The sequence below is a fragment of the Poromitra crassiceps genome, assembly GCF_964638095.1.
Source record: "Poromitra crassiceps genome assembly, chromosome: 26".
Classification (NCBI taxonomy): Eukaryota; Metazoa; Chordata; class Actinopteri; order Beryciformes; family Melamphaidae; genus Poromitra; species Poromitra crassiceps.
In genome coordinates, this window is record NC_139640.1 from 10,789,435 (window position 1) to 10,812,982 (window position 23,548).

A 23,548-nucleotide genomic window follows, 5' to 3' on the forward strand; every position below is an offset into this window, starting at 1 on the left:
CCCAAAATCACAAATCAGAATGAGGGGGTCCCCGCCGGTATATTTTCTATCTTGTAAGGGGTCCTTGGCTGAAAAACATTTGAGAACCTCTGTTCTCGAGAACAATCCGGGAGAGTCCTTGAGCTTTGTTCGTTCTCCTAACGAGCAGGGATGTGAACAGGAAAACAAAAAGCAGGAAATACCTCATCTCCTGTTTGTAATTAATGGGAGTTATTATGATTCCAAGAAGAAAAAAGATCTAAAAAAACAAACGCACAAAACTAGCATCTACTAGCACCAGCATCTACTAGCACCAGGGAAGGACAGGTCCCCCCCCCCCCGACATCGATGGTGGGTCTTTGAGCTGAGATGTATTGCTATGAGGTAGCCGCGTTTCCCCCGTTCGCTTTTAGGGTTTTAGACAAAGGGTCCGAAAAGGCATGCAGGGGTCAAGCCTGGTGACATCTCCCTTTCAAAATGGCTCCTCATCCCCCACACTCATGTGAAGGCCAAGGCAGCGTCCATTCAAAGGTGGGCCCCCCCTGCACCCGCTCCTTTTGTCCCCGTCCCCCCACGACCATGAGATATTGCTTCTACCAGCTGCATCCTGCTTAATCAATATCCTATCACCTCCCCCAGTCCCAATAAAAAGCCTCCCGATAGGGCGATGTGTTTAATTGGCAGAACGGCATCTGTTGTCTCCAACATGGCGTAAATTGGCGCGTATAAATAACGTGTTGTGTGTGTGTGTGTGTGTGTGTGTGTGGCTTGCTTCCTGCAGGGAGGTGGTGGAATACATGGTGCAACACTTCAAGCCGCAGCTCTTCGGCGACAGGAAGCCGGTGTACGACGGCAAGAAGAACATCTACACGGTGCTAGCACTTCCTATCGGGAGTGAGAAGGTAAACGTTTGAAAGGCCCGCTGCTAGATTTGAGTTCAGGACAACCCTGACTGCATGGTAACTCCAAATCAAGCATTTTACTCTATCATTTTAGAGAATTTCAAAGTTCAAGAAAAGTCCCACATTACCTTCAAATGGATTCCTTTGTCAAACTTGGAGTGCTGTAACAACACATTGCTCCATAAGTTCTGACACTGACTATATTTGTGTCCAGGATAAGCCTGACTAAACGATACACTAACCCAAAAATCAAATGTACGCACGACAGTAAGCATGATCGCTCTGATCATGCTCACTGTCGTGTGTAATCGCCCCCAAAAGGCTCATTCTGAGCCAGGAAAAAACCCTGAAGTTCACCTTATCTTATACTGCATGCAGGTCCTTAGTCATCATCTATCTTTAGTTATGTTGGTTTTGTGCCTCCATCAGAGCATGTCTCACCGTGCTGTCCTTAACCTCCTCCTCTGCTTCTGCAAGGTGCTGTCCTTAACCTCCTCCTCCTCTGCTTCCTCGTCCCTCTCCCCCTCCTTCACCTCCAGGTGGATTTTGAGGTGACTATCCCCGGCGAGGGGAAGGACCGAATCTTCAAGGTGTCCATCCGTTGGCTGGCCAAGGTGTCATGGCGCCTGCTCCAGGAGACTCTGGTCAGCGGCCGTCTGCCGGTTCCCCTGGACTCTGTCCAAGCCCTGGACGTGGCCATGCGCCACCTAGCCTCTATGAGGTACACTTTCTACCACACGCACCCCCAGTCGTTTTTTATTTTTTATTTTTTAATCTTTAACACATTCACTGCCAACAACGTATGAACACGTTTTCAGAATCCAGCTGTTCCCTGCCAACAACGTGTTTACACGTTTTTGGCATCGATTTTTTTTTTTTGACGGTGGGTTGTGCATCTAAGCCTTTTACATCTCTTATATAATTATTGGAGCCACCGAACGTTTACAACCCATTCCACCGACCCACTAAGTGGCAACAGTGCTCTCCTGGCTAGAGAAAGGAAAGCATTTTTTTAACTTGTCAAGCCATTCTCAGCCCAGCCATTCTCCTTTTCGCGCTGATTGCTGGCGATGCGGGATTGCAAATTTACATAATAGATTCAGCCGATCTACTATGATCGGGTGATAGATTACAGGTGGAGGAACACACTTTGAAACACGCAGCATAAATATGACCAGAATCGCAAAAGCTTCTCTCAACCAAAACTCCAAACGAGCGAGTCCATCCCGACTTCCTCAAACAGCGGCCCAGACATGCAGGCACAGGAGAGCAGCAAAGCACTGACTGGTGACAAGCTTGTCCGCCCACGGAGGGCGGAGTTGAAGCAACTCGAGAGAGAGAGAGAGAGAGAGAGAGAGAGAGAGAGAGAGAGAGAGAGAGAGAGAGAGAGAGAGAGAGAGAGAGAGAGAGAGAGAGAGAGAGAGAGAGAGAGAGAGAGAGAGAGAGAGCCAAAAATGAATGGTTAAAGTGACCGTTCCATCCAATTTCACAAAAAGCCGTTTATCTCTGAATATTCTTTTTCACGCTAAAACCATGCTGTATTCAACTGCTAATGCTTACATAACTACTAACTCTACAAACTAACTCTTTTAGACAGAGAAAGTACACATTCTATTAGTACTTTTGAGATATTGTATGTTCACAAACTCCAAGCTGAAACGAATCCTCGGCTCTTATAAAATGAGCCATAATCCTCAAAAAACGGCTTGGCAGAAGCTACCTACAGCAAAAAAAAACGTCTGGCAGTCAATGTGTTAAGAAAGAACATGAGGTATTTACACGACATACATGGACTATCATATCCCATATCCCATATCCCCCACAAAGAACATCAAAACACAACAAAACAAAACAAAACAAGAAAACTGCATAAGATACACAATAATCCAAGAACAAACAAGACTATTGGACAAACAACCAAACAAAAACAATGCATTCAGCTCCTATCCTGATAAGCCTAATGACACTGGGGTAAAAAGTTCTTAAAGTCAAACTCTGTATGTGGTTGCCATATTTTGGGGATGTCTAAGAATCTGCCTTTGGTCTTGTAGTAAATGTTATCCAACGTATGGTAGCTTGAGAGTTCATTCCACCAGTGAACTACAGCTGGGGGATTGGATGCTTTCCAATTTAAAGCTATGCATTTCCTAGCTGCCAACAGGGCAAGATCTATGTATTTACTTTGAATGCATGAATGTTTTTGTTTGGTTGTTTGTCCAATAGTCTTGTTAAAAGACTAAAAAATAAAATGGAATTTGGAAAAAAATAAAACAGATTTCATATGGCTCTACTCTGGACTCGGACTCGACTCAGTCTCTTCTTTGGTGACTTGGACTGGAACACTGAGGACTTGAGTGACTTGACTATAACATTGATGAGTACATACATGCAGCACCCCCCCCTCTCAGTTGATATGTTGAGTAAGTTAACAGAGAGATATGCTGTAGCCTCTGCATACAACAGATGCACTTCCCACGAGCAGATTGGAACAAGTTTTTGCTGAGCAAATGTTCTGTCGACAACATTCTAACCATGCATCAGGCTAGCAAGGTGAATGGGGTTTTTCCTGCATCAGACTTTCATAGCTGCAGGGGTCAGAGTCGCTAAACAAAAGATGCTTGTTAGCTGAGACCTGTGTGAAAGTGTCCACTGAACAATGCTGAGCGGGGGAATAATGCTAACCGCCACGAGGACTTGACCCCAAAATGGTCAATAAGAAGTCATAAAGGCTACAGACTACTGAGAAATGGCCAGTTTGGTGATTATGTTTCCCAGTTTTGGGCTGTTTCTAAAGAAGGCTTTTCTGGAATGACATGTTAGAGATAGGTTTTAACTGACATGTTAGAGATAGGTTTTAACTGACATGTTAGAGATAGGTTTTCACTCGGCAGCAGTGATGAGTATCCTTTTGGCTTATTATGTAAATCCATAAACTGCAAACATCTGCAATCTGTCAAGAGCCATAGCAGGATGTTTTTTTACAAGGCACTAATAGGAGCTTTGAAGATGCCCTATTTTTTTTATTTTGAGTATGTTGGATTTTTTTTAATCTAAATTATATATTTTTCCTTGCTGATACAGCGATACTTGAGCACAATTACTATTTTTTTTTAAACCTCCCAGATGAGACAACAACTTTACGGCACATGAAATCCCGCTGAGGTCATGCTGTGTATTGAGTCATTCTGTACACTCATCGTTTCGTACCCCCCACCTCCCCTCCCTCGTCCCTCATTAGGTACACTCCAGTGGGCCGCTCGTTCTTCTCCCCACCTGAAGGGTACTACCACCCCCTGGGCGGGGGGAGGGAGGTGTGGTTCGGCTTCCACCAGTCTGTGCGCCCTGCCATGTGGAAGATGATGCTCAACATTGACGGTGAGTCACTGGGAAACACGCTCAGCAGAGTGAATGAAGTCACTGATCTTGTTGTTCAATGATGTCAGTGTGTTTTTATGACATTGTATGACCAGACCATGAGAATGTCCTCTCATGTAGGAAACTGAAATCTGCTGAGACCAAGGAGGATTTGAACTATCACTTAGGGGTGCACCGATCGATCGGCAAGCAATCTGTATCGGCCGATTTTGACCTCAAATATGCGATCGGCTGATTGCCGATATTTCGGCTGATTGCAGATATTTTTTTATATTATTATTTTATTTTATTTTTTGAAAAAAAAAAAAAGCCCTATCACTAATCAGGCTTTCCAAGGATATAAAATACAATGCCAATTGGTATTATTAAAGGGGAGAAATAATCAACCGAAATAATGTTTCCAAGCTTTTTTTGAGGAGTTTACATATCGGTGATCGGTAATCGGTGATCGGTCGATGATCGGTTGGGCAGATATTTCCCATAGGCGATCGGTGATCGGTGGCAAAAAACGTGATCGGTGCACCCCTACTATCACTTATGATTGACAATAGACCTTATTCGCTAACCCCGGACGGCGCCATATTGTTGACATACCGTCCTGCAGCTGACAACTAGTAACGGCCTTATTGTCGTTTCTCTTCCATTACAAAATAGCGATAGTGATGACAGCAATAAAAACCCCAGAGTTGTTGTTTGTATGCTGCCGTTAATGCCTGTAATAAATAAACAAAAGAAAAAACGAGGTGAACAGACTTTGCTGTGAGGAGCTGCCAGAAAGTTTCACCTGTCTCTCCTAACTATCCACACATCTCCTGTGCTGCTGACGTATCCTCCGTCTCGCTCCCTTCACGTCTGTGGACGGTAGAGATAGAAACAAACCACGGGGACTTTATTGCTGTCATTACTACAGCCATGCCTAACGCAGGTCACCATCCGCACACAATTGGAACGATACAGGTAATGCTAACGGCGGCTAGCTTCCTATAAACGCTGCTCTCACATAGGTTGTCACTTAAGAGCTGCATCGCTATGTCGAGAACATGGCGGCGGTGGGCGTGCCCGTACGTGAGTGACGTCAATCGAATAAGGTCTATAAGTACGGCAAAATGTAGGCCAGTGCACTCATTACTATTGGCTGCTTGCGCTGTTGGCTCAGGATAAGAGTTTCTGTTTAATGCCTTTAAATGTAGATTAAAACGTCCATAAAAGTTCTGGCCAATCCATCCAAGTACAACTTCAAAAAAGTAAACATTTGTTTAGTTAGTTCTGGATAAATGTGGTAAATGCACTGCAGCTTTACAATGCCCACATTCACACACACACCGACGGAGGCGAGCTACCACGCAGGGTGCTGGCACAGCCACCGGGAGCAATTTGGGCTTCAGTATCTTGCCCAAGGGCACTTTGACACACGCAGACTGGAGGAGCGGGGGATCGAACCACCGACCTCTTTGATCCAAAGCGATTGGTGGACAACCCGCGTGCTACCTCCTGACAGCCACAGCCACAGATCTGTCTTCTCTCCACCTTCATACCTCCTGAGCAGCTACAGCCACAGGTCTGTCTTCTCTGCACCTTCACTACCTCCTGAGCAGCTACAGCCACAGATCTGTCTTCTCTCCACCTTCATACCTCCTGAGCAGCCACAGCCACAGATCTGTCTTCTCTCCACCTTCATACCTCCTGAGCAGCTACAGCCACAGATCTGTCTTCTCTCCACCTTCATACCTCCTGAGCAGCCACAGCCACAGAGCTGTCTTCTCTCCACCTTCATACCTCCTGAGCAGCTACAGCCACAGATCTGTCTTCTCTCCACCTTCATACCTCCTGAGCAGCTACAGCCACAGATCTGTCTTCTCTCCACCTTCATACCTCCTGAGCAGCCACAGCCACAGATCTGTCTTCTCTCCACCATCACTACCTCCTGAGCAGCTACAGCCACAGATCTGTCTTCTCTCCACCTTCATACCTCCTGAGCAGCTACAGCCACAGATCTGTCTTCTCTCCACCATCACTACCTCCTGAGCAGCTACAGCCACAGATCTGTCTTCTCTCCACCATCACTACCTCCTGAGCAGCTACAGCCACAGATCTGTCTTCTCTCCACCTTCATACCTCCTGAGCAGCTACAGCCACAGATCTGTCTTCTCTCCACCTTCATACCTCCTGAGCAGCCACAGCCACAGATCTGTCTTCTCTCCACCATCACTACCTCCTGAGCAGCTACAGCCACAGATCTGTCTTCTCTCCACCATCACTACCTCCTGAGCAGCTACAGCCACAGATCTGTCTTCTCTCCACCTTCATACCTCCTGAGCAGCTACAGCCACAGATCTGTCTTCTCTCCACCTTCATACCTCCTGAGCAGCTACAGCCACAGATCTGTCTTCTCTCCACCATCACTACCTCCTGAGCAGCTACAGCCACAGATCTGTCTTCTCTCCACCTTCATACCTCCTGAGCAGCTACAGCCACAGATCTGTCTTCTCTCCACCTTCATACCTCCTGAGCAGCCACAGCCACAGATCTGTCTTCTCTCCACCTTCACCAGACCCTCTTACACAGCCTGTGAAAGCCTCATCATTACGCCTCGACTCCTGTTAAATAGTCACAAGGACGGAACGGCGTGCCATTTTGTTACGCCTTTCGTTCTGCCAGAGGAGGTCGTGTCAGCCCCGAATCAACGTCTGTTTAAAAGGATAACCCGCGGGAATACGGATCGAAGCTCAGCTCATTCATAAAAACAATTACAGAGGAAAGCACTTGCAGATTGACGTTCTAGTATCAGAAATAAGTTAACCAAAGCATAGGCTATCATTCAAAACAGCAGTGGAATCAGCTGTTTACTGCCGTCTCGTCTGTGCACGTTCTCTTCTGAAAAACAACTAACCTTATAGTATTCCTGTGCGTTTATAGCCTACTAAATGGCCTATATGCCAACAAATCCATAAGTCCATATATAATAATAGATTTGACGTTACAGGCGTCACTGCAATAAAAGTTAAAGGCATAAATGAAAGTAAAATACGATCCATGACTGCAACAGGGGCGGCAGGAGGAATGCTCCGTGCCTGCAGGTTATGAGTAAGTAGGTTAGGCTATTTATGCTCAAAACCATGTTGACATTACTAGGCAAAATTAACGGACATAATAGGTTGAGGCCACGTCTCGTCATAGACGCTGGTTTAGCTGGCTCAGCCTGGCTGGGGGCGGGGTCAGGGTGGGGTAAAAACCCCCGTTCTATCCATTCAGCAAAGTCAGAATTTAGCTGATAGCCCAGCCCAGGCAGACACGATCGGGGATTTAACCACCACAGTAAACGCACATCTGAGCAGACGTCTTGTGTTCTGCTCTAGAACCCCCAAACATGTAGTTTAGAGCCGCAGCACCGTCTTTTGGTGAGTCAGCCCATGAGATATATCGGCGGTTTTACCCCACTCGCGCATCAGCCGTTTAACATTTTGTGGGCGTTCCCAGACATGCGGACTGTCTCTATAATAAGCTTAAAGGTTCTGTAAGTGATGTTTTAGTGTTAAAATAGGCCTAAACAAATATATATTCCGTTAGGAATTACTATTATAGTGTCTTTTCGATGACATGAGTCCCACAGTGCTTCTGTTCTGCTGCACAGAGCAGAGACAGTTTCAGGGTTGCCACCACATTTTATCCAATCAGGAGGCAGAACTCCACACAGGGAGGCGGGCCTCTGTGCGCATGCACAAATGGGAGGGGGACTGCTCACTGATGTTTGAAAAATGAAACCGAAGAATCCGGTCAAACTGGGCAAATCACTGAGTGCACCTTTAAGGACCTGTCAGAGGACCTCTCGATCGATGTTTTTCTCGCAATACGCCCGCAGCAATTTCCCCAATTTTTATTTTTTTTTATTTTTTGCGGGCCTGCATCTGTGGAGAGATGTGGTCTGAGGTTATTCCCTCTGTTCTGTCAGTCTCTCCTCAAAACAAGCCACAATATGTTTTATTCTCTTCCAGCAGGTAGGTTACAGCTGTTCACATCTCCATGGCAACGATAGAACGTCTCCTTTCCTTTGCGGAAAGCAGCCTTTTTCTGTGTGAACGCACCTAGAAATCGCTTTCTGTGTAAAAAAGGCAACGCCGGCTTATTTGCGGGCCTATTTCCTAAAGGCCATATTGTAGGATCTCTGTGTAGTAAAAGTGGTGCCACAGACTCATTGCTGCTCTCTACCCCCCTCTAGTGTCCGCCACGGCCTTCTACAAAGCCCAGCCTGTCATTGAGTTCATGTGTGAGGTGCTGGATATTCGCAACATCGACGAGCAGCCCAAGACTCTGACCGACTCGCAGAGGGTCCGCTTCACCAAGGAGATCAAAGGTGGGCTACTGGACAGTGTGAAACTATCCAAACACCCTGATGCCCCTCCACCTCTAAAAGGTCTTTAAAAACTCCGGGCCCCTGTCTAAACGCATCACGCTTTATAATTGCACAATGCTGCTTGCTAATTTTCCACCAGGCAAAATTTCAGGAGTCTCCCCAGACCTTGTACATAAGCTGCCGCACCATTTCTTGCCAGGGACATTCTCTTTTAACCCATTTTGATACCCGATGCAGCATTTGTGTGTGTGTCCCTTTAAGACCGCGAACCGGTCTTAAAGGGATACACACACAAATGAGGGATATACACGCAAATGCTGCATCAGGTATCAATGGGTTAAATTTGTGAATGTAGTGCTTAGCTTATTTCAACATCAAAAATGTCAGTTTTTAAATTCTAACATGCATATTTCCACATTCTGGTATCGATAACAATTTGGGGAGCTCTTTGATTTACTCCAGTTTTATAAATGAGCATCTCTCTCGTCCTGTGTGTGTGTTAACGCGTGCGTGTCCTGCTGTCCTGTGTTACCACTGTAGGCCTGAAGGTGGAGGTGACCCACTGTGGCCAGATGAAGAGGAAGTATCGCGTATGCAATGTCACCCGACGCCCTGCCAGCCACCAGACGTAGGTGTCACTGTGGTCAGCAGCTGTGACCTCATGTATGACCACTATGAAGTAGAAATATCCCCTCTACCCCCGATCTATATGGATATGCCCACAATAGAGACACTGCGGAGGGCGTCATCATTCAGAAACCACGCCCAAAACGGGGGAAAACACAAACTCCCGTCCAATCCTGGCGTTCTCCTATGTCGCATGCATGGTCGGGTTTTGCACAAAAAGATCGTATATACGGAAGATGAACACTTCAACTTATTTCATTGACAGCGACATCCACATTTTTCTTCTCGCCAATTCTCAATGGTTTCCTTGTTTTGCTCAGGAGTACAAAAAAACTTTAACTGGCGATTTGTTGTCTGCGCGCAGCCCCACCACACAACAGCTTTTAGCTATGTTTAATTCAAGGAAAATGACGCTGGTGTGTGGAAATGAACGGCGCTTTTCCCCCGTGATGGGCGTGGCCTATTTCATGCATTGTCTCTATGGAAGCTTAAACTGATTGAGTGAAACTAGACGTTTTTAGTTTCAGCAATTCCTGTAGCCTGTTCCACTTGTCTGCTCCATTAAAGCTCAATAGGATATGAACTAGTTTGTGAAAGCGATTCTTCTTATAAAGTAATAAAGATTCCCCTTACTACTAGGGCTTGCGCGACTCCAGAGTTTTTCGATTTTTGCAGTGTTGGCATTAACGTTAGCCAATATGTGGAATGTAAACACAATGACTTGGGGAAAACTCCTTGGGCTGCACACACGTTTTCACTGTGATTATGTGTCCAGGGTTGCACCGTTTCTATCGGTTGTTCACCTAGGGGCACTTTACACGAGGACGGTTTCCTATGGAAACGGGGAATTATTTTATCGTTAGTGCCTCTCTTTTAGACGGCTTGCTAGCCTGCATGAAAGACGCCAGTGTGTTTATGTTTTTAATATAGTCATATCTATGGTTTATAACGCTGCCACTAATCAGAGGCAGAGAGGGCCAGGGGTGGGTTATGCCTTCAGCATCATCCGAAAAAAATATCGCTTCCGGTAAGCTAGCTAGCTAGCTAATGTTAGCTGCTGGTTGGTTGGCTAACTAGCGAATGTTAGCCGTTAGCTAACATTAACGCATTAACTAGACAAACACAGACATGCAGAGCTCCAAAAACAGAGCAATTTGTGATTTTGTTACTGTAGTTTCTGCAGAGTAACGTCCATGTACCTTTATGGATTGCACAGGGTTGGTATTGCAAAGGGATCTGACGGATAGTGCAGTAACAGTCAGCAGCTATGATAGCAGAGCCACTGGGGGGAGGAAGTCGGGGGGAGGAAGTCCATATATGGTCCATCCGGTCATGGGGCACAGCGATTGGCTGGCTCAGATTCAAATCTGAGTCAGCCAATCGCGTTGTCCGGCGCTGTTTGGGACCGTGTATAAAAGGCCACCGCTGACCGGGGTGGGTGGGGGGAACCAGAGGAGAGGGGAGAGGGGAGAGGAGGGCAGAACCAGAGGAGAGGGGGAGAGGAGAGAGGGGGAGAAGAGAAGAGGAGAGGGGGAGAGGAGAGGAGAGAGGGGGGGAAGAGGAGGGGAGAGGGGGAGAGGAGGAGAGGAGGAGTGGAGGAGTGGAGAGGAGGGGAGAGGGGGAGAGGAGAGGAGGAGGATGGGAGAGGAGAGGGGGAGAAGAGGAGGGGAGCGGAGAGGAGGAGGGGAGAGGAGGGGGAGAAGAGAGGAGAGGGGGAGAAGAGGAGGGAGAGGAGAGGAGAGAGGGGGAGAGGCCAGCAGTCAGCAGCTATGATAGGACAAGCCACTCGGGTGGAGGAAGTCCATATATGGTCCATCTGGTCATGGGGCACAGCGATTGGCTGGCTCAGATTCAAATCTGAGTCAGCCAATCGTGTTGTCCTGCGCTGTTTGGGACGTGTATAAAAGGCCACCGCTGACCGGGGTGGGTGGGGGGAACCAGAGGAGAGGGGGAGAGGGGAGAACCAGCAAGCTCGCCCCAGACAAGCCCAGGCATGTCTGCTGCCCCCAAAACCTCGTATCTGTTGTACTGGCCTGGAACCTCCTCGCAACTCAGGAATGAAATACTTATAGCAGAACGGGGTGGGTGGGGGGAACCAGAGGAGAGGGGGAGAGGGGAGAGGAGGGGAGAACCAGAGGAGAGGGGGAGAGAAGAGGAGGGGAGAAGAGGGGGGGGGGGAGAGGAGAGGAGAGAGGGGGAGAAGAGGAGGGGAGAGGGGGAGAGGAGAGGAGGGGAGAGGAGAGGAGAGGGGGAGAGGAGGGGAGAGGAGGAGAGGAGAGGGGGAGAAGAGGAGGGGAGAGAGAGAGGGAGAGGAGAGGAGAGGAGAGAGGGGGAGAGGCCAGCAGTCAGCAGCTATGATAGCACGAGCCACTCGGGGGGAGGAAGTCCATATGGTCCATCCGGTCATGGGGCACAGCGATTGGCTGGCTCAGATTCAAATCTGAGTCAGCCAATCGCGTTGTCCGGCGCTGTTTGGGACCGTGTATAAAAGGCCACCGCTGACCGGGGTGGGTGGGGGGAACCAGAGGAGAGGGGGAGGGGAGAACCGGGGGAGAGGAGGGGGGAGGGGGGAGGAGAGAGGAGGAGAGGAGAGGGGGGAGAGGAGAGGAGAGGAGAGAGGGGGAGAGGGGAGAAGAGGAGAGGGGAGGAGAGGAGAGGAGAGAGGGGGAGAGGAGGAGAGGAGAGGGGGAGAGAAGAGGAGGGGAGAGGGGGAGAGGAGAGGAGGAGAGCAGAGGAGAGGAGAGGAGGAGAGGAGAGGGGGAGAGAAGAGGAGGGGAGAGGGGGAGAGGAGAGGAGGAGAGCGCGGCCAGCGGCACCACCCCGCTGGGCACAGTCACCCAGGCTAAGTGCCCCTCTGCTGGGCAGACACCCAGGGCAGCCACTCCCACCACCAGGCTGCCACCACCCGCCCTGCCCCTCACCCTGCCCGGGTCCCACACCCCCGCCCGAGACCCTCCTCCAGAACCCCGCGCACCAGGCAGACCCGGTGCATGGTGCGACGCAGTAAACAAACTCATGTTTCCCTCGTCACCAGTCATGCTGGACATCAGTACAAGTGTGAGATCCCTCTCATTCCCGCAAATATGTAACGTAGCCTACGTAAATACAGTGTTGTGTAGTGGACAGGTCCGCCCATAAGGGGGGGTAAAGGGGTAAGCTTCGAGGGGCGTCGCCACTAGGGGGGCGCTGGAGCCAGGCAATTTTTTATTTATTTTTTTAACACTAAAATATATCTCCCATCCTGAAAATGCGGCAACTAAATTATTTTTTGCAAGGAGTCGAACAAATACACAAAACACAGCAGCAGTAACAAGGCATGCTTGGGCAGGAGTGCTCCTGTGGAAAATAGTGCCATTCTGATGTAATCCCCCATCCGACCAGTGCAGTGAGAGGCAGCAATGTGCCGCAAGGCATCTAGTCTGCCGGAAAGAAGAAGAAGAAGAAGAAGAACAAGGCAGGCTTGGGGCGGACCATTTTGCTTGGGGCAGCAGCGCAGGCACCATTTATGGTGTAACACACAACACAGACAGGTGATAGCAAACAAAACAAGACCGGCGATGGCAAAATGCCAGGAGCAAAACAAAAGTCAGGATGCCAAAATCGCAAGGCATAAAAAAAAAGCGGGAGCAGGCAAAGGCTTTAGACCCAAATAATAATCTGTTAAACTTTTTTCAGTTAGCTCCGAAAGCTGCAGCGTTGATATGAGTAAAGCGCGTGAGGGGGAGGGGGGTGTCGCATAGTGGCTGGACCCCTCCAGGGGCACTGCCATCTCTCTGGGCGGCCCTGGTAGTGGAAGCGATCATCTTGCTCTATAATGACCAGAATGGGTGTTGTTCAAACTGAACATTTATTTCTTCAACATGCTGCAGCAGAAAGGGCCATAAATAGCCGACACTATTTTCGTAGTTAAGCTATGAAGTAGCCTACTTCCCCCCGCAGCATCGTGACGTTAAATGAAAGTATAGGCTATAATGGCTCGTTTGAGATGACTTCTGGCTCGCCTGGGAAGCAATAATATATATTTCTGGAGGTCCAGAAATAATTGACCATGATATGAGTATGTTCACTCTAAATGTTTTGCAAGTCATTGTGGAAAAGACGACTTCTGTGATCATGCGGTTCATGAGAGTGAGATGGTCTGTTTCTTGTCTTCTCTGCCAGGTTTCCCCTCCAGCTAGAGAGTGGGCAGACAGTAGAATGTACAGTGGCCCAGTACTTCAAGCAGAAGTACAACCTGCAGCTAAAATACCCCCACCTACCATGTCTACAGGTGGGCCAGGAGCAGAAGCACACCTACCTGCCGCTGGAGGTGAGGAAAGACACATTCACTTCTGAAATTTCGATCTGGTAAAAGTAGAGTTTTATGTTTTCAGAGGAGTGACGTTTTCAAATCTCATTATCCTTAAACAAGGTTCCCATGGGTCCTTGGAATCCTTGAAAGTTTGTGAATTTGAAAAAACAAAACAAATAAGAAACTAACATTGCAGCACCTTGCAGTTTACAGTCGCCCTCCTGTGGTGAGATGAAGCATTGAAGGATTACTACACAGTGTTGTAAATTAACATGACCCACACCTGCCGACCAATCAGAAAAGAGTATTCACCCAGACCATGGTATAAACAGCGGTGTTTCACACATTCAAGCCTCTCTCTTTTTAATTGTTGTCTGTGAGCTTCTGTAAAGCCAGCTAGTTCTCATTATAACAGTTCTCAGTGTTGTAACAGTCATTAACCTAAATCTATGTCTCAAACTCTGCCGTGTTGGGCCTTCAAATTCAGAATCAGAATCCGAATCACTTTTATTGCCACAGTATGCAAGTTACATACAAGGAATTAGTCTTAGTGTCTGTATGCAGCGTAGCGGTCACATCACTATACAGAGATAAGAAGTAGGAAGATAACTAAAGACAATCACAAAGTTGCAAGTGCAATCAAATCGAGTAAATATATACAATATGTACATGAGTGGTGAAGTGTTCTGTGGATGATAAATATGAATTTACGTTGGATTTACATGAGATTTACAGACTGAGCTAAATAGACGTTAAATAGGCAGTGGATTTACATGAATTTACAGTCAGAGTTAAATAAGAGTTTACATTGAATGTACATGAAATTTACAGGCTAAGTTAAATAGGCATTAAATGTGCAGGGAATTGACATGAATTTACAGTCCCAGTTAAACAGACATTCAATTAGATATGAGTTAGTGGGGAGGGGGGAGTTCAGTTGAGTTTAGGAGGAGGTAGTGAGTTTGTGTGGGGGGCGGGGGTTGTTGGTGAGGTCCTTGGCGGAAGGGGTTTCCGGGCCTTGTTGGTGAGGCTGATGGCGGTTGGGAAGAAGCTGGTCTTGTGGTGGGTGGTTCTGGTCTTGGCAGACCTCAGTCTCTTGCCGTGGGGGAGTGTCTTAAAGAGTTTGTGGCCAGGGTGGGAGGGGTCAGCCATGAACTTGCGAGACCGCTTCAGTGTCCTGGCTGCATGCAGGTCCTGGAGGGATGGCAGGTTGCATCCGATTATCTTCTCAGCGCAGCGGATGATGAATTTGAGGGAATTGGGCCTGGAAAGTCCTTAAATTACCGGTAGATGTTTAAGAAGATGGCGGAACCTCCTTTGACTTTAGAACAAAACAGTGTTGTGCATCAAGGCACTAAAAGAGCACCGTTAATTGAACAAGCTCATATTTTGGCGAACGCTAAACTGAACGCAGCCATTTGTGTGGAGGAACTTTGGCAGCTCCTCCACACACACACAGCCCAGCGACAGTGAAGAAAAAAAAACTGAAGAATTGAACGTGACCAGTTCATCTTGAAAATTCGAAACTATGAACGTGTACTAGTTCATTTTAATCAGTGAGAACTGAACTTTGAGCTAGCACAACTGTGAACTTGCACAACACTTATTCAAAAGTTAAGACAGTGTTCATGTATTAGACCAGTGGTTCTCAAACTTGCTCACGTCAAGCACCCCTAAACTGACACAAATTAGACCACGGACCCCCATTTGATAAGGTTTTGTCACAGGGTCCCCCATCTTTGCTTTTAGATGTTTTATTGCAGAGAGTGTATGAAACCCATGACCAAAATAGTCCTACATTCTGTCATTATGTTGCTTATGGATGAAATTATAGTGAAAATAAATTATTCCACTTTTTACTGGGGAACCCCTGGACCCCCCTCAAGGACCCCTGGGGGTCCCCGGACCCCACTCTGAGAACCACTGTATTAGACAACAATTTACAGGTCACATGATTTGGACTAACTCCAACTTCAAGTGCATTGTTATTCTAAAAGACCCAAATGAATGAAGGCTTCGATCAACCACCCAGGATGAATGAAGGTGAAGGATCTCCACACTAAACACCTGGCTTTGACTCGTTCCAGGTGTGTAACATGGATTAATGCAGGTGAAGGATCTCCACACTAAACACTTGGGTTTGACTCGTTCCAGGTGTGCAACATTGTAGCAGGTCAACGGTGCATCAAGAAGCTGACCGATAATCAGACCTCCACTATGATCAAAGCCACGGCTCGCTCTGCACCTGACAGACAGGAGGAGATCAGCAGGCTGGTGAGTAGTGGAGACACCTGGTGGTGGGGGCCACAAACTGACTGGCAACCACCAGCATTGTATTACAGTAAGAACGTCAAGACTCGGTGACAGCAAAGTACAATGATTGCCCTTTTCACTCTCCACAGATGAAGAACGCTAACTTCAACCTGGACCCATACATCCAGGAGTTTGGGATCAAGGTGAAAGATGAGATGGCTGAGGTGACGGGGAGAGTGTTGCCGGCCCCTATCCTACAGTATGGAGGACGGGTAAGAAAGGGCTCAGTAATCACACAGAAGAATTGTCACCTGTGATGCTAAGAGGTCTGGAAGAAGGGACACTTAAAGAGCATGGTGCAGGTTGGAGAGAGATGTGGGAGGGGTATATAGCAATGGGATAAAAAAAATAGGGCCATCACCTTTCGCTGGGTAGAACACCCAACAACAAGTGATGCCACAGGTGGACAACGACCATTTAGAATACCACCTTTTTCTCCACATTTCTGACTGCGGGCCTGTATCACGAGCCCAACATGTAAATTCATTAGAAAATTCAACCTGCACCATACTCTAGGGCAAAAAAAGGGCGCTCTTAGTGTTGCGGTTAGCGCATGCGCTTTGGAAGCGGGAGAGAGTGGTCTCGAATCCCACCTCCACCCTTCGGCAAGCCCTTAGCATGGGTTACATATGTTTTTATACCTCAGTGTTGTAACAGTCATTAACCTAAATCTATGTCTCAAACTATGCCGTGTTGGGTCCTTGAATATGGCCTGGAAAGTCTAATAAGCTTGAAAATGGCGTTCGAGAGGTCACAGTGACCTTGGCCTTTGACCTTTGACCACCAAAATCTAATCAGTTCATGCTTGAGTCCAAGGCGATGTTTGAGGGAAATTTGATGAAATTCCACACACCCAATTTCCAAGCTCTGTAACGCAACATCTCAGGAGCGCCTTGACGGAATTTCTTCCAATTTGCCTGAAATGGCGATTTGGACTCAAGAATGAACTAATGGCGGAGGCATAAATCCGTGGTGCGGTCGTTCTAGTTTTATTGAGAAAATCAAACATGGTTTATTGTAAATGTGACACAAAAATATTGAATGTAGCACCCAAAGAACTATGCATCCATGGAGAAAGGAAATGATCTAATTTGCTGTAGATCTCACCTGATATGGCTCAAATGTTTTCTTTCCCCCGGGTCTTCTTCTCCTCCACAGAACCGTGCCATAGCGACCCCCAACCAGGGCGTGTGGGACATGAGGGGGAAGCAGTTTTATAACGGCATCGAGATCAAAGTGTGGGCTATTGCCTGCTTCGCCCCCCAGAAACAGTGCCGAGAGGAGGTGCTCAAGTAAGTACTAATGAGCCCCCCCCCAATTAATTAATTAATCTGCTAACTTGTACCATGTATGATGTATGATGTATGTTCTATGTTCTCTATGTTTTATGGTGTGCTGATTGTGCACAAAACGTAACATACTGTATGTGCTGTGAAGAGAAGCCAAAGACACATTTCCACTAAGGTGGACAATAAAGTCAATCAAATAAGAAATCAAATCAAATTATTTTGGATGTGTCTTGAAGTGGATCCTGGTCATTCAAAAGATCCACATTTAATATAGTTCTTTTCCCCCCAACTTGGAACAGGAGAAAAAGTGTCCATCCATGCATTTAGCAAGCGATTCATTCCTTACAGAATAGTCGGAATCCTTAATTGCCACTTACTTTACTTTACTTTACTTTAATGTTTAGTTACACAGGACAGTGCACATTAATAAAACAGTTTACACATACAGAATCATCCATATATGACAACAGTAAATGTGCCGGGATTAGCCGAAGCTAGTTTTCACCCGCAGTCCTCGGGACATAGAGAACTAAAAACTACAAGATAACTACAGGATACGGGAATAAAAGCAATATAATAAAAATGCACAAGGGATAACAATACATACACAGGATAAAAACAATACACACAAACAAGATAAGAGCAATACGGTTAAAGTGCACGGGAGACAAGATCAGTATAATAAAGTGCGTGGAGAAAGGTGCACAAAAAAATACAGAATATAGACCGGCTAGAAGATCTGTGCAACAAGGGAGTGCCCAAGCGAAGGCTACTGGTTATAGAGACATTGCATGGAATAGGCCACGCCCATCACGGGGGAAGAGCTCCGTTCATTTCCACACACCAGCATCATTTTCCTTGAATTAAACATAGCTAAAAGCTGTTGTGTGGTGAGCTGCGCAGAAAACAAATGTAAAAAATCGCCAGTTAAAGTTTTTTTGTACTCCTGAGCAAAACAAGGAAGCCATTGAGAATTGGCGAGAAGAAAAATGTGGATCTAGCTGTCAAGAAGTAAGTTGGAGTGTTCATCTTCCGTATATACGATCTTTTGGTGCAACACGCAACCATGCACGTGACATAGGAGAACGCCAGGATTGGACAGGAGTTTGTGTTTTCCCCCGTCTTGGGCGTGGTTTCTGAATGATGACGCGTTACGCAGTGTCTCTATAGTGCAGTGTTGGTTAGTTTTGAGCCATTCCTTAAGTTTAACTTTGAAGGTAGGGTATGTGGGGCATTCCCTTACCTCGGCCGGGAGACTGTTCCAGACACGATGGACAAAACGTTTTTCCCGAATGCGGTGCATCTGTGGCCTAACTCACAATAACTCACAATAAATTTGTAGCAATCTGTCCCAATGACATTAAGGCAGAGACATCACGGTACATAATGACCCACATGGTATAAGGACAACAGGACCGCTCATACAGTGCAAGACATACAGTACGTAGAGTATTTGCTGAATTTCTTTCCTAACTGCCTGGCGTTCAATCCTGGTTTCCCCTCAGGAACTTCACAGATCAGCTGCGTAAGATCTCCAAGGATGCTGGGATGCCCATCCAGGGCCAGCCATGTTTCTGTAAATACGCCCAGGGAGCTGACAGTGTGGAGCCCATGTTCAGACACCTGAAGAACACCTACTCTGGACTGCAGCTCATCATCGTCATCCTGCCGGGAAAGACTCCAGTGTATGGTACGAAATGGTTACACTTTCATTTATTTATTTCTCCCTCGTATGCAAACCACGGTGGGCTTTGTTATGAGAGGGAATTTGTTAGTTTTCTTTTGCACAGATAAATTGTAAAAAGTACACACAGAAGAAAGGAAAAAAGTAGTCTTTAAACCACCAAACCATCTTAAGACACAGAAGTTAGACCAAAAGTCAGAAGATGGTGTTGTCGATGTCTGAATTCCAACTTGTCCCCCCATCAGCGGAGGTGAAGCGTGTGGGAGACACCCTCCTGGGCATGGCCACCCAGTGTGTCCAGGTGAAGAACGTGGTGAAGACGTCACCTCAGACCCTCTCCAACCTCTGCCTCAAGATCAACGTCAAGCTGGGAGGCATCAACAACATCCTGGTGCCTCACCAACGGTCAGCTTCTGCCTCGGCTGCATTTCTTCTTCTTCTTTCACACATAATATTCCACTTTTTTCAGAGTACTGATTTAGTGGCAGCCTTGCCCTGAAAGTAGACAACAGATTGGTTGGAGTAACCCCTTATATTTGAGATGGTTGAGTTGTATTGCTATCTAAATCTTAACAAGTGTCTTATCTTATACTAGCTAAGTCCTCACCATACTTACAGATGCATTACCACATCACATGCTCTTTATTAGTTATTAAAATACATATTTTGGCTGAATCAAGATGCACATGCTTCAATCTGACACAATGGCAGTTAACCGTGTAGTAAGCCAGTCACTATTGTCCTGAGCCGGTCACCTCCAGTCTGATGCACTTCACAGTCTTTTTGTGTGGAGATTCATCGCAGCGAAGGCCAGCTAGTGTCGTGGAATGACTTTAAACATGTCTTAACAGTCTACATGTCAAATGTCATATGAACACACGGCCATTTAAATGTCCAAATAGTTTAGGTAAGTGACTTTGATGAGAGAAAGCCATACGACGCGCTTGGGCGACGTTCAAAAATTCAAAAATAAATTGCTATTTACGTTAGGACGACGTCGGGTGACCGGCTCAGGGCTAGCCTGGTGCAATGCTAAATGAGCGCTCCTCTTCCCGACTCTGGTAAAGGACATCTAAAGTGAACGATTAAAACGATGCGATACGTATGACTTTTCCACCATTAAACTGGTTGTAAACATTACATGGTCATCATAACAGTAGCTAACTGCAGCTGTCCGACTTTGGACAATAGTCAAAACAATGTCACCACACCTTTGTGTGAAACTATGATCACTTGATAACTTGACTCAAAAGCCACCTGTTGTGGCTTAATGAATGAGTGTACGTTTATGTCTTCCTCTGATTCCCTCTCTCAGGTCAGCAGTCTTCCAGCAGCCAGTCATCTTCCTGGGAGCAGACGTCACGCACCCCCCCGCTGGAGACGGGAAGAAACCCTCCATTACTGCTGTAAGTCTCTGAAAAATGGCAGGAATTGAATAGCACAAGTTGACCAACAGCACATTGGTATTTACAGCAGCAGCCAGCGGGAGTAGTTCACCTCTGGGCCTCCTCCCAGGCTTAAGATCTGTTCAAAATGTCCACACAGCATCCTTAGTGCTTGAATCTAATCCTTTCCCCCCTAAGTGACTCAGATCAGTCTTTTTCATGACTGTGTGAACAGTACAAGTCACATTGAAAGTGACTTTTTTAAAGACGACCTGGGCTACTTTCAAACGTGGAAAAACATCAGATTTGAATCTGATGTTTTGGAATGTGACTCCGGTGTGAACAGACATCTGGCCCATATCTGACTTAATGCTTCAATGTGACTTTTACGTCATTCCAGAGCGACATTCGTCACTATTCTGCCCTGGCGGGAGGAGGGAGGACCAAGCAGGCAGATTGTGATTACAAACATGGAGGACAGCTGTGAGGGAGCTAATCACTGGAGGGACAGTGAGGTTTTAGACCTCATAAGTATTAGCAAGAAGTAGCAGCTATTGCTCCACAAAATGCCATCATTAAAATGTTGGCTCTCTTTCTCCTCCTCCTCGCTATCATCTGCTCCTGTATTCACTGGCTTCCACTTCACAATAACTTGTACATTAAACCGTAAACAACACATGAAACAACATTGTCAGCTACCACCATGTTTACTGCTGTCTTCTTCTGGGTTTATGTAGAACAGCAGTGTGCTGCGTGTGACGTTATTGTTGTTCTTCTGTGTATGCGGGTCACTTCATGTCCGTGATCTGTTCACACTGGAGTCTGATATGGGCCACTTTTAAAAAGTCTGTGTGAACAGCCACACAAAAAAATCAGATGTGAGCAACAAGTCAGATTCAAGCACTAAGGATGGCTGTGTGAACGTAGCCTTAGATGATTTGAATAATAATCTGATCTGCATAGGTAGGGTCATTCTCTTTTTTGCCAGGAGGTCAGAGGTCAGGTTGAACTCTGCTCTTTCTAATTAGAGCTGCAACAATTGCCAACTATTTTATTAATCAATGAATCTTTTAGATTTATTTTTAAGAAGAAAAAAATACTAGAATTCTCTTGAATGTGAACATTTTCTCTAGTTCTTAGTGTCTTTTGTCTTCTATGACATGAACTGATTCTCTTTGAGTTGTGGACTGCTGGTCAGGACAAAATAAGACATTTGAGCATGTCATCTCAGGCTTTGGGGGAAAAGTGATCGCCATTTGGTGACATTTTATATAGACCAAACGACTAATGGATTAGTCAAGAAAATAATCAACAGAATAATCAATAATCAGAATCATCGTTAGTTGCTGCTCTATTTCTAACCAATATGTTGTCTATTCATACATCAGCGTCCACATCCTCACAGACCTTCAGACAAATATCTATACGTTTTAAGATGACTGATGTTTTCCACTCTATGGTACATTGACATATTGAGCGTCCTGTGCATTTATAGATTTAATAAGTAGGCTATTGTGTACTTTCAGGTGATGTATGACACTCGCACTTTGAATTGAGGTATTTTGATTAGGGATGCACGATATATCGGCAATCATATCGGTATCGGCCGATGTTAGTCATTTTTTAACATCGGTATCGGTCCGATGTTGCAATGTTAATATCGGTTATCGTATCAGCCAAATTCTTCACATTGAGATGAAATAATGCAGTAAATCTATGATTTATGGGCTTTTACAAATGTTTTTGAAATAAAGAAATGCATTACTTTTTCAAATTTAGTGTTTACATGTGTTTTTCAGTATGTAAATGTTTTTTATTATCATAGAAATGTGTTTTTATACAGATCATATCGACATCGGTAAATATCGGTTATCGGCCATAACAGCAATCTTAATATCGGTTATCGGCATTGGGCAAAATTTTCATATCGGTGCATCCCTAATTTTGATGATCAAAACACGTACATGTATGCTTCTATCTCTCATGGCTTCCATTAGTGATGGAGGACCAGCCAGTCAAACGCAGTCAGGCAACAGGAGTTTGTCTAGCAAGACTATTTTATGGGAACCGTCTGCAGTCAACGTAGCTTTTTTAAGTTATAGTTTGGATTTTTTGACATGGGGTGTATGAGGTAGCCTGACTCTGCCAGATGGGGGCATTGTTCCACAAATGATGTTGGTTGTGAAACAAATGTGAACAAACTTACATCCATCTGGCAGCGTCAGGTTATGTATGAGGTACTACTTGCTGACAGTCAGTGTACTACATGCAGTAGCATGTGGTGTATGAGGTACTACTTGTGGACAGTCAGTGTACTACATGCAGTAGCATGGGGTGTATGAGGTACTACTTGTGGACAGTCAGTGTACTACATGCAGTAGCATGGGGTGTATGAGGTACTACTTGTGGACAGTCAGTGTACTACATGCAGTAGGATGCGCTTCCAGTTTGGAGAAATGGAGACCGGCCGCATCGGGAAAGTAGATCTGTCTGCTGATGTGAACAGGTCTAAAGCAAAGACGTAAGCTTCCATACTGCTCACCTGGCGTAATCCAAGTCTCCACAAGCCCTGAGATGCCAAGTTGACTTGAAAATACATCAAGGTTCATACACATTTTGACCAATGGATTTCCATGACTTTTCCATCTGCACGTACAGTGCAGATGTCAGCTCAAAACAGACAGGGTGTGTGTGTTTTGAGCTGACATCTACACTGTAGCAGGCTACAGGCTACAGTAACTAACTGCTCCCCATCATATTTGCCCACATGTGGCTACAGTGACTCCACTGACTGTCTGCAAGTATCATACAACCCCACGTCAACACATCCCTTTATGCTTGGATTCACCATAAGTGAGGCTGAACAAAATCAACACAGTAGTAACTTAGGGAGGAGGTTGTGAAACAAATGTCTCAGCACTGACTCACAGTCAGAAGGGAAATGACATCACTGCGATCCTCGCCTGGCCTCCGCCTCCGCTGCACTGTGGTTGGCTGGCCTCCACCTCCGCTGCACTGTGGTTGGCTGGCCTCCACCTCCGCTGCACTGTGGTTGGCTGTTTTGTTGCCAAGCAGTTATGACGAGCGACTGAGTCACACAGACAGGATTTGGGAGAGGAGAGTTGGTCTGTTTCCCTCTTTTTTTACTGAGGACAAATCTGGTGAATGATGATGATTGTAGTGCGTAGGCTACTATGATGTTTGGGCCAAAGCAAAGGAGTTGACAGAGAGCCAACACTTCCTAATGGCAGCCACTAGGGGGGGCTAACGCACAAATATAAACACTGGAGAAAAATTTACCATATCTGTGAATTGACGTTTTTAGGTTTTCATGTTGATTTTTTTCCTCTGC

At 46.2% G+C, this 23,548-nt stretch overlaps 1 protein-coding gene across 2 annotated transcripts in view; it reads left to right on the forward strand.

Moving 5' to 3' along the window:
• Nucleotides 1-761: 761 nt before the first annotated feature.
• The window catches only part of LOC310798649 (protein argonaute-1), a gene marked incomplete at its 3' end in the record, with an annotated part of 28,189 nt that continues 5,402 nt past the window's right edge, over nucleotides 762-23,548 (forward strand). For both annotated transcript variants that reach the window (XM_083661192.1, XM_083661193.1), the window contains exons 1-12: nucleotides 762-881; nucleotides 1,421-1,602; nucleotides 4,120-4,256; nucleotides 8,473-8,607; nucleotides 9,148-9,235; nucleotides 13,396-13,543; nucleotides 15,680-15,799; nucleotides 15,928-16,050; nucleotides 16,997-17,130; nucleotides 18,633-18,817; nucleotides 19,057-19,216; nucleotides 20,127-20,217. In XM_083661192.1, the coding sequence (XP_083517318.1) occupies nucleotides 777-881; nucleotides 1,421-1,602; nucleotides 4,120-4,256; nucleotides 8,473-8,607; nucleotides 9,148-9,235; nucleotides 13,396-13,543; nucleotides 15,680-15,799; nucleotides 15,928-16,050; nucleotides 16,997-17,130; nucleotides 18,633-18,817; nucleotides 19,057-19,216; nucleotides 20,127-20,217 (1,608 nt within the window). In that variant the 5' untranslated portion in view covers nucleotides 762-776. The remainder of the gene's footprint in view (nucleotides 882-1,420; nucleotides 1,603-4,119; nucleotides 4,257-8,472; nucleotides 8,608-9,147; nucleotides 9,236-13,395; nucleotides 13,544-15,679; nucleotides 15,800-15,927; nucleotides 16,051-16,996; nucleotides 17,131-18,632; nucleotides 18,818-19,056; nucleotides 19,217-20,126; nucleotides 20,218-23,548) is intronic.